General features: G+C 55.2%; 1 protein-coding gene across 2 annotated transcripts; it reads right to left on the reverse strand.

The window, feature by feature from the left end:
- Positions 1-209: 209 nt before the first annotated feature.
- IRX6 (iroquois homeobox 6) lies at positions 210-6,074 on the reverse strand. Of its 2 annotated transcripts, none has more exons than XM_081119104.1 (6): positions 5,416-6,074; positions 4,176-4,433; positions 3,371-3,480; positions 2,858-3,165; positions 1,540-2,139; positions 210-616 (listed from the first exon to the last, which is right to left on the reverse strand). In XM_081119104.1, exons 1-6 carry the CDS (start codon positions 5,458-5,460, stop codon positions 609-611), a joined length of 1,329 nt encoding a protein of 442 aa, XP_080975230.1. In that variant the 5' UTR covers positions 5,461-6,074; the 3' UTR covers positions 210-608. The 2 variants fall into 2 exon arrangements, with proteins under 2 accessions (XP_080975230.1, XP_080975231.1); XM_081119105.1 differs by having other exon boundaries at positions 212-613.
- Positions 6,075-10,933: the final 4,859 nt, after the last annotated feature.

A 10,933-nucleotide genomic window follows, 5' to 3' on the forward strand; every position in this document is an offset into this window, starting at 1 on the left:
CTTCGCGCGGGGACCGCGGGCTGCGCGCTGGCCACGCGGAGTCCCCGGGCTGCGCGGCGGGCGCCCGGGCCTCGGCCAGCGCCTTGTCAAGTCCCCTTCCTGCCCTGAAAGCGACTGAGTCTGCAGCCCGCCCTGCCCTGTCCCCAGAACCCCCGCCACCCCCACCTCTCCAAAGGCCCCTGCCACAGACAGGCCGCACAGCTCAGGCTCCGCTTGATGATTTTTAAGGAGGCAAGGAGTGGGACGGGGGGAGGAGACGAAGGCGATCCTTAGGGGCCAGGTCCGCGTGGGAGTTACAAAGTGAGGGGCGGAGGGGACCAGGCGAGGGAGCAGCTTCAGACCCTGAATCCAGAGGAGGGGGCGCGGGCTCCCCGGCCTTCCCCAAGGTGCCCGGCCACTTTCTCCGGGATCTGATAGGACGCCCCCCTCTGCCAGCCACTCTGCGTGCAAGGAGAGCCTGCAGGAGGGTTTCTGGGTGTCTGTCCATCTCCGAAGCGGGGTGAGAGCCCCTAGTTCCTGGTGAGGTCTCCCAGCTTCTTAAGAGTGAAGGTGAGTTGGAAAAGTGTAGGGCTTATTTCCGAGATGCTTCCACAAATCGCACCATTGCGCTAACCTGCTGAGAGAGGAAAGGTTGATTAAAACCCAAAGGCCGCTTGGTGGCGATTCCTAGGAGATCGGAGGTCACTGGCATCTCATCCGAAGGGAATCAAAGGTCTAGAAGCAATTTGCTTGCCAGAGGTAACATTTGGACCCCTTTTAGTGTAAATTCAAATAACAGTGTAACCCAATTTTCTAAACCAGCTGCTAATCCTGAGAGAAATTGCTACAAAGAGCAGAATCTGACAGTAATTGCTGGAGGCTGCCAATTTCTTGGGGAATGTCCTTTTGTGGGGTGAAATTTCCTTCCACCAGTCATGGCCAGAGAACCAGCCTGGGGGACACACTGATTGGCAGTCACACCCTGCTTAGGGGCGAGATCTTAGCTGTGAGTGCTCTCCAGGGACAGCACCAACCCTGGGCTACCCTCCCTAGGAGCGAAAGTGGGCTGCAGAGAGGACTGCAAGCCCTCTTAAGCACTGGCCTTCAATCAATTGTATGTGTCTGGCTCTGCCCTTCACGCTTCTCAGAAAGCACAGGTCCCTGCCCAGCCCCAGCAAACTCTTGATACGAGCACAGCAGGGGCCAGCTGCCTTCCTCTGAAGGGCAGGCAGGGGACAAAGACATCTGTGCCAGGGGGTCACGATGGTGCCTACCTGGTGCACTTGGCAGAGGTGTAGGCTGCTCATCTCTTCAATGACTTTCTAAGTGATCCTAGTAATGCACTGTCTCACTCTGAGCTTATTACTGTTATTTGGCTTTAAAATGAGGGGAAACTAGAAATATTATCTCTAAGCTTCCATTTCAAAGTCTGCTGTGGGACAATCTCGTGCGTGGTCGGTCAAACCTGGGCATGCCCAAGTCAGAGAGAGGATGCAGTGGCTGGGCGGCATATGGGCAGGTGTCTTTTGGACGCTCCCAGCACCTTTGGGGGCCCACTACCTTCTGCTCCGGATGGGTACTGGCACTGCACTGCTGGCTCCCTCCGCCGCAGGCTCGGAGCGAAGTTCAGGGGCAGCCCCTGCAGCGCAAATGCGGGCTTTCCGGAGGCTTTGGCTACGCGGGAAGACTCCTCACAGGCGGAGTTTCTGGGGGCCACGGGTCGCCCTCCTGAGCCTGCCGGCTGTCCAGGAATCAGATGGCACTCAGGACTTTGTGGCCTGGGAGGGGTTAGAGGTGCACCCTCCAGTGTGCTGGCTGCCGCCGCAGTGTGCGCCAGAGACCAGATGCGTGGTTTCTGGCTGCATGGGTAATGCATGGTCAATGCGGGGCCCTCTGGCTCCCCCCGGAGGAAGTCAGCTTCTCCGGATCCGGGGGGCTCATTGAATGAGGAGCGGGGAGCCGCCAGGCCGCACTCCCTGGGCTCCAGCCGGCCCACTCGAGCTGGCCGCGACAGCGTGTTCTTAGGGAACTCAGCCAGCCTGTCCGCAGCTGTGACCACTGCCTCCTCTGGGTCGTCCTCCTCTGCCTCCTCCTCGTCTTCCTCCAGGTCTTCCAGGTCACTCAGCCCGAGCACCCCCGCTTCTCCGCTGGCAGCAATGTCTGCAGGAAATCAGGGGAGAGTGAGAAAAGCCCCAGGCCCCAAGGGGAATCCACGGAGCGCCCACCCCTGAGAAGCTTTTAGCAAGATGTGCAGTGCACTCAGGGCGCTGTGGGAGTAAGTCACGAGGCTGACCGCGCCACCTCACCCTTGCCCTGGGGCTGGGGGCCTGCCCCAGGGAAAGGATTCCCACCCTGGCCTGGACCCCACCCCTTGGAAGTCTCCTCCTCTCTGTGCACCCCCAGGCCAAGGAAACCCACACTTTGTGCTGCTGTCCTAAGACCTGGACCTCAGTTTCTCAACCACGTGAAAGCAAGGGGACAATTTCTACCCAATTCCCACACCCACAGGTGGCTGGTGTGTATGACTTAATTCAGCAAATATTTATGAAGCGCTAACGATCTGCCAGACCTCACTGAGGCATTAATTTAGGGAGAGATCTTCTAGAGGAGCTGGAATTCTTGAAGGGGCCATAGTGATAAGCATGGCGAAGGAAATGAAAGGGGCTGATAGTAGAATAACTGGAAAGGTGGCCAGGGAGGGCTTCTCAGAAGCGACACTTTAAAGTGAAGAAAGTGGTTCCGTGGGGAAGTCAGGCGGAGGCTACCCAGCAGGCAAAGGCCCTGAGGCATGCGGGGGATGCTCGTGCAAGGGTAAGCAAGGAGTGCCTTCCATAAAAGCTACCCCGCAGCAAGGTGGGGTGCTGAACGTTTTCGGTACCTTTGGTATCACCGTTTAGGCAGCCCAGGGATTCTTCCACTCCACCCTCTGCCTTCCTCTCCTCCCCGCCTTTGCTCTTGGGCGCCCAGGTCATCTTGTTCTCCTTCTTGAGGCGCCGGCGCGCGTTGGCGAACCAGGTGGACACCTGGGTGAGGGTCATCTTGGTGATGATGGCCAGCATGATCTTCTCGCCCTTGGTGGGGTAGGGGTTCTTGCGGTGCTCGTTGAGCCAGGCCTTGAGCGTGCTCGTGGTTTCCCGGGTGGCGTTCTTCCGGCGCCCAGTGCCACTCAACTCCATGGCTCCATACCTGTGGGGAGAACCTGGCTCACAGATCGGAGGCTGGCAACCTGGGGCAGCAGGCAGGAGACGGTGTGCAGCCTGGAAGTGAGGTTCTGCTCCACTCCCTCCCCGCTCATCCCCCTTCCCGAGCTCTGCCCAGATCAGCCCTACCTGGCAGCGGCAGTGGAGGGGGAAGGACTTTGGGTGCCAGCCACGTGTGCCCCATGCCTTACCGGTCATATGGGTATTGCCCCAGAGTTGGCTCGTAGGGATAATAGGCTCCTGGTTGTGACAGGCCGGGTGTGAAGTTCCCTGCGGTCTCCTTAAATTCATACTGAGGATTCTGGTGGGGCAGGAAGAAAGGATTCAGTTCTCCCTACATTTGGGGAAGAGGTGAGGAGGGGTAGTTGCTAAGGGTGTAAACTCTGGAGTCAAATCTGGTTTTATTCCCAGTACCACGACTCGCCTTGACTGTGTGATCTTGGGAACAGGTGTTAACCACTCCGTGCCTCAGTTTCCCCTTGGTAAAATGGGCGTAACAATAGTCCCTACAGGTCATTGAAGAAGAGCTCTGGGCAGAATTCCTGGTGCAGAACAAGCGGTAGTTAAATACGAGCTGTTATTGCTTTTGCTGCTTGTGTATCCTGCTCCCCACCAGCTGGGGAACTTCCCAGCCTCAACTTCTTGCAGAGCGATTCCCTGACCTTTGGTATCTCTGTGACTTTGGGTTAGGTGTTGACCTCTGCACCTCAGTTTCCTCATCTGTAAACTGAGAAAAGTGATGACTTGCCTTCCTCGCATAATTCATAGAAATGCAAATGTTTTCTAAACAGTGTGAACTTCTGCAAACAGTAAAATGGTGCAAAGACATGCTTTTCCCTTTATACACAATCTTAACCACTTCCCGTCCTCGAAGTTGTGTGTCTTTCCTCAATTTTCCCTGGAGATGTCACAATGGATTCACCAGCAGCTGCCACTCCTGCCCCCAGGGCAAGTGGGTTCTGGCGCGGGGACCCAGGCCTCATCCCGCGTACTCACCAGTGCCCCGTACAGCGCGGGCGGCTCTGGGCTGTAGGGCAGGTACCCCGGGTAGCTCTGGGCAGCTGCAGCGGCCGCGTAGGGGGCTCCATAGATGCCCAGCGCTGTGCCCAGCTCGGGCCGTGCACTGCCCAGCAGCCGGCTGTCGTAGGGTGCTAAGCAGAGAGCCGCCGCTGGGGTGGAGCCTGAGGCCACATCTGGGATTGAGCGCGGGGCGGATTCGCAGCAAGTGGCGCTGGAACTTGCAGACACCAGAAACTACGGGGACGAGAGAGAAGGCACCCGAGGTCAGAGACTGGAACTGCCAGACCACTCCTTCATTCACGCCACCGTGTGCTCAGTACTCTGCTGAGCACTGAAACAGGAATTGTCCGAAGACGCAATTCACCCAGACTGCCCTTATAGATAGACACTCCTAACCCGTTGCTAAGGCTTCAGATTCCCACGGTCTGGTCATTGGGAACATTTTGAAACCAAAATTATAGAAGACTCACTCCACTCGGGCTGCTTCTTTCGCAGACCCCCGCCCCTTTTCCCATCACAGGATCCTGCAAAGGCATAGCTAGAAGTTGGCCTTAGAGACCCTTCATCACCTCTCACACCGGCTCCCATTCTATAGAAAGGGCAAGAGGGAGGGCCAGAGAGAGTGCGGACTTGTCCAAGATCTCAGAGCGGGTCAGCGTCCGGCTGGAACTAGACCGTAGGAAAATACACCCCACGCTCTGGAGAGAAACTGGAGAACAGTGGTGACTGTCCCCACAATTTCTCCAGGAAACCTTGTCATCCACGCTGGTCTGGAAAACTGAAGGAGCCAGAAGCCCACCCAAGGAAGGGGGGAAGACAGGGACAGAGGTCAATAGCCAGCAGCAGCAGGAAAATTGTGAGATGGACAACGTTCTGGGCTGGAAGCCTTTTATTCTGAGACTCTCCTGGCCACCTCCAATATCTGTACAGTAAGGAGGCCTGTCTGGAAGATCTCCGAGATCCCACCCACCTCGCTGAGCGCATGGTCGGAGTGTCCAAGTTTCGGGTCACTGGATTTTCCAGGCTGTGTTGGGGGTGTGGAGCGTTCCCAGCCAGGGACTGAGGATGTCACAGTGGGCTGTGGTACATGACCCGGGCCCCTGCTCCCTCTGGTTTCCCCCGAGACTGGTGCGAGAGGAGGGACCTCAGGGGCCGGCGAGCGCATGGGCACCCCTTCCATCCAGTCGGCCCCATCCCCCCAGGAGGCACCTCTTACCTGGGAAGCGCTGCCATACGGGTGTCCAAAGGGCGGGAAGGACATGGTGGCTGTCCTTGGCCCGCCTGCCTCTTCTTTTGCTTGTTCCCGCCTCGGCCCCGCGGTTCTGCGCCTCCAGCAGTGCGCTGCCTCGGTTCCTTACACGGCCGCGGGTGCCCAGCGCCGGGTCCTCCGCCCACTTGGCGTTACTGGAGGCAGAGCCAAGGGCAGATCGGCTGCCAAGCCCTGCGCTCCAGAAGGCGCTCCACCGGTTCGCGTGGTCCGGAAGACAGACGGGCCCATGGATGAGCAGGGGGACGGGAGAGGATGCGAGTTCCCAAAGGCGCGCGGTGGCGAGGCAAGGTGAGGTGCGGCGCGCGCGGGGCTGTGCTGCTCTGGAGGTGTCCCGGTCCAAGGTGGCCAGAGGCTCAACGTGACGTCACGGTGATCCCGGACTGCCTGGCCGGCCCCCGGGCCCTGGGGCCCCGGGCCACCAAACGTGCCCAGCGCAGCCAGCCAGTGTGCGCGCGCCCACTCTCACCCACGCTCACACTTGTTCCGGGAGGTTTGTGCAGCTGGTGAGGAATGTCAAAGACCCTGACCCTCTCTGCTTGGCGCTGGAGCCTACCCCTTTTCGCTTTACATTAACGCGCGCGCGCGCGCGCACATACACTCTCTCCAAATTACCCGGGAGAAGTAGGAGAAACGCCTCCCTCTGCGCCGCGCAGACCCGGGCGCAGCGTGCTTACCTCCTCCCCGCGGCCCGGAGGAGGGGAGAAGCAACCTCGGCGGCGAGGGAGAAAATACAAAAGAAGACACAGGAGAGAACAGGAGGAAAGTGGGGGAGAAAGGCCAGAGGGAAAGGAGGAGGGGAGAGGGGAGAGAGGAAGAGTCTGAGTGAACAGAGGCGCGCAGGGGAGGGGAGGGAGCTGGGGTGGGCGAAGGCTGCGCGGAGGCTGCCCACCAGCAGGTGGAGGGGAGCAGAGGCTCGGGGAGGTCTCCAGCCGGCTCCCCCGCCCCCGCCGCGGGGAACTTTGTTCGCGCCGCAGGCCCCCGGCTCCCCGCGGGGCAGCGCTGGGCGGCGTCGGCGGATCCCACTGGCCCGCCCGTCTTTGTCCTCGGGGATCTGGCTCCGCTCTCCAGTCTCCCCAAGTCTAGCTGGACTCAGGCTCTCCGAGCCCTGGCTTTTGCCAGGGTCTTGACCTCGGGGTTTCTCTTCCCCTCTGGCCCTCGAATAGGCCAGAGAGTGCCCCCTCGAGGCCAAGGCTCCGGTCCCCTCCGAATCTAAGTCTGGAAACGCTCAAAGTCTGACCCGTGGCATCTGCAGACTTCGAGCTAAGACCCCCCCCCCCCCCGCCGGACATCTCTTCTGAAGGTGAGGCTCCGCGGCCTCCTGCGCACCGCCCGCCGTGTCCACGGGGAGCGGGAGCCCCGGGAAGGCGCCCGGCCGGGCGGCAGCCGCTGCGCTGCGCTCCGCTGGCGGTGGCGCTGGCGAGCCGCGGTGGAGCCGCCCGTTCCCTGCGTTCCGCCCCGACGCGTGGCTGGGCCTAGTGGTCTGACCACCCCCCCTGCATCCCAGGGGTCCTCAAGCGGGCACTGATGGGCAAAGGAGCTCTTTGGGGCTTGGGAAAGGGGTGCGCCTTCTCTGCCTGCCCGCCCCCTCCCCTCCCCATAGGGAAAGCGGCTGCAGCTTTCCAGCACCATAGACTCCGCACAGCGGGAGGCTCAATCCCCAGGCCCGGAGCCTCCCCTCGAGGGCCTCCAACCCGCGCCGTCTGGGGCCCAGAAGGGATGGCCGTGCTGCCTGAATGCCAGCGGAACTCTGGCTTTCGGATTTGCAAGCCAGCAACCTCAGAAAGCGTGGCCTTTCACTCACGGGGTCACTGCGCTTTACAGTTTACAAATCGCTCTCCCAGGCCCTTGCCGCACCTCTCCGGAGGAATGAGGGGAGGGGGTTTGGTCCAAGGGCTCAGTTTTATTTTCTAGTTGAAATGCAAGAAGGTGTGACCCCGAGGTTAGGGACAACTCAGGTCTCTGCCCTGGGTCCTTGCCAGGCCCAGAGGGACAAGGCAAGGTCTGGGGGCCCTGTTTGCCTCTGACACCTTGCAGCAGGGACTGGTAGGCCAGGGAAGCCAGCGACCTCTTTAGAAGGACGTCTCCAGCTTCTTTTTTTTCCTCTTTACAGATTCTGCAGAACGCCTGAGGTGCTTAAAGAAGCTGCAAACCGCAGGCTCCGCCTGAGATAAACAGGACAAGCTCCATTCTAAATATTAGCAAACCCAGCGAGAGTTCTCACTTGGAGAAACCTTGCTTTCAACCCGGGAAACTCCTAGTTAGGAAAAGAATTGTGCTTATCGCCTGATTGATTTAGTGATACAAATTCACTGTAATAGATCGATCCCTTGACTTTTCAAAATGCACTCTGGAGCCATCCACACATTTGCAGCTTGGATACATCTAAGCTATATTTTTAGAGTGAGAATTCATTCAATTAGTCCCTTGGGGAAGATTACCGCTAATTAATTAATTGCAAACATTTCCAGAGGGAAGGTATGTCAATTGTAAAGTAATAAAATTAGATAGTTGAAATCCTTACTCAGCAACTTCGCCCATTCGTTCTAAAGCAGATTTTTTTTTTTTTTTTATGACAGAAAAATGGGGATGGTGGTGGGGAAAAAGCATTAGTTCTGTCCCCTGGCGATCTGGTTGCAAAGGAGAAACTACCACATAGGATGTATTGATTTTTAGCTGATTTATAAGACCTCTGCGGTATCAATGCACTCAAAGGGCCTCCAGGCCTCCCTCTTGCCTTTGCTGTCTAGGAGTAGAGAAAAGCAACATGATTTTCCAGAAGAAAAGGAAAAGCGGAGGAAGAACAGCGGTGAAATAAATTGGGAGGTAGGACTCTGAAGGTACCTCAGCTTTTTTCTTCTTATGTAGAAAAATTCCCCCCTCCCTCCAACAGCTTTTACGCGTGGGCACCGGCTTGTGGTGGTACCAGCCTGCCTTCCCCAGAGGAAGCCTCGCATTTCCAGGCACTGGAGTCCCGGTTTGAATATTTCCTTCCCAGGGAGAGGTTGTACCCACAGCAAACCTACCCTGGGCTGCTGACACGTGATTGTCACCACCTTGAGCATTTAGTAGGGTTCCCTAAAATTGGCTCTTAGGAAGTGTGCCTACTCTTATCATTCTGGGAGCCCATTTGGGACCCATAACAAAACAAAGCCAGCAGTTAAACCAATATCAACCTCTATCTGGCAGAAAGCTCAGGTGCGAAGAAGCCTGTTTCTTGGAAAGCCTGAATCAGGCACTGCAGTGGAATTTGCTCTCCTCCTGACTGTCGACAGGCGCCCACTTCAGCATTCGAGCGCTCAGAGTCTCTCCACCATGCTGGCTTTTTATGGCTTTGTTCAGCGGTGATTCATTTAGTTTCGGGAAAAATGCCCAATTGTATATGTGTACACAGAGAATTTTATTGAAGCAAGTAAATAAACCTATCAAATGCAGACTCTCCTAGTTATATTTAAGGGAGTCAATTAACCTAATGTATTTTAAACAACGACACAGATTCGTTTGTTGTATTATGCAGCATGCCCTGGTATTTCCTCTAGCTGCTCATTAAAACAAATATGAAACAAAGTCAACAATCAAAGGCCTATTTGGAGCAGAGAGTGTATTAATAACCCACCTTGTTTATTTCCATGTTGCTTTGCTTTAAATCCACTGAAGGTCCCAGCCAGCAGAGTAAAGGATGTGTCTTTGACAATAAACTTGAATGCCAGCATCACACACACACATACACACACAGGAAAACAAATCATGCTGTGTTATTTTGGGTGAAATGTCCATCATTTCCTAAAGATTCATAAAGATAGCGGGGAATAACCCAGACATGCCCTAAATCAATTTCAAGTGCCTCATAGATGGAATATGTGAGTATATGGGCACAATAATATAGATGAAAATGTACGAAATTATATTAAGTACAGGTTTTTTTAGGGACTGGTTTTGCACTGAGAAGAATGAAATTCCCTCCAATCTATGCATGAATGAACAAGCCCATCTGGACAGACACATCTATAATTTACACTGACCGGTCTCCGCAGGTCTCCCCCAGCGCAGCCGAAATGAACACTAATTATTTTGACGGAAGTGGTGCGCGCGGCATCTGATCGGGAAGCACAGGGAGCCCCGGCCTGGCCCGACTGCGTGTTGTCAACAGCAGCTCTGGCACCAGGAGGGGAAACTGAAGAGGCAGCGATTCCCAGATAAGGGTGTTGGCGCCTCTTGGCAGGAAGGTGGCAAATAGAAAGAACGAACTTCTGGATAAAGTGAAAGGAGAGAGAATGAACTCAGAGCTCCTGGAGGGTCAGCACACCAAGTGCAAACCTGAGCTCAGAGTTCGAGGGGACAGCTTGTTAATAACACCATTCCTGTGCTTTGGCACTTTCCCAGGCCCCCCCGCTTTTTCTTATTTAAGGCTCATGGTGAGGAAGCTGGAGAGGTGAGAAGCATATCCAAGATCACCTAGCCCAGCAGATGACAGAGGAGGGAGCAGAATCCAGACCTCCCGACGCTGGGCCTTTCCACAGACTGTATTTCAGACACACAGGAGGCCAGGCGCCGCCAGGAGACGCTGCCGACTCCAGTCGCACTGAGGATGCACACGGAGTGCTCTGGGTGACAGCAGGACTTAGCAAGATAACACCCACAGAGATGCCACTGGAAGCACATAGGTTCAGGGTCACTGCTTTTACATCAGCCTGTATTACGAAAGAGCTTACGTAACAATTCACGAGTTGTAGAAATTTGGTGTAGATCATTAATTAAAATGGAAAACAGCTAGCAGGCCCAGCTGTGACTAAGTATATAACAAAACAAAAACAGCAACCAAAAAAAAAAAAAAAATCCAGCCAAGGTTATGTCTATATATGTGCATCGGTTTTTTAAAAAACCCCAATTAATTGGATTTAGTTAGTGACTATTTTGAAGAAGAGAAAAAAAATTAATCTTCGTTTTTGCCTGGTAGGTTGGGAAGTTGAGGGCACTTGGTGCTCACTTTCAAAGTGCTTTTCATGTATCGAAATTCTTAATTTTCTCCTGTGGACGGGGACATCTTTCTAAGGATAAGCTCAAGGCATCTCATGTGTTTTCAAAGAATTAAAATAGAAAGTAAACAACAGATGTGTGGATTTGAAAACCAAGGAACCATTTTTGAAGCTAAAGTCTTTGGGAAACAAGAGCATGGAAGAAATAAAGACCTTAAAGGGGACAGAGTCTGAGTCCTTGGATAAGGTGCCACGGCCTTTCTCCCCTTTGTCATGGGGCCTAGGTATGGCCTTGAGTGTACAATTAGGGACAGAATCACAGCCTGGACAAATGGGGGAGCTGGGTGGTGCTGGCTCTGACTGTGGCCGGAGGCTGTGCATTTTCCCACACAGCATTGCTAACAGTGTTTATAAGGATCATAGTTTGTCATTCTTCCCCTTAAAGGATTTCACTGTCATAGACTTTAAGGCTTTGATTAAAATATGAGCAG

This window comes from Miniopterus schreibersii, assembly GCF_964146895.1.
Source record: "Miniopterus schreibersii genome assembly, chromosome: 18".
Lineage (NCBI taxonomy): Eukaryota > Metazoa > Chordata > Mammalia > Chiroptera > Miniopteridae > Miniopterus > Miniopterus schreibersii.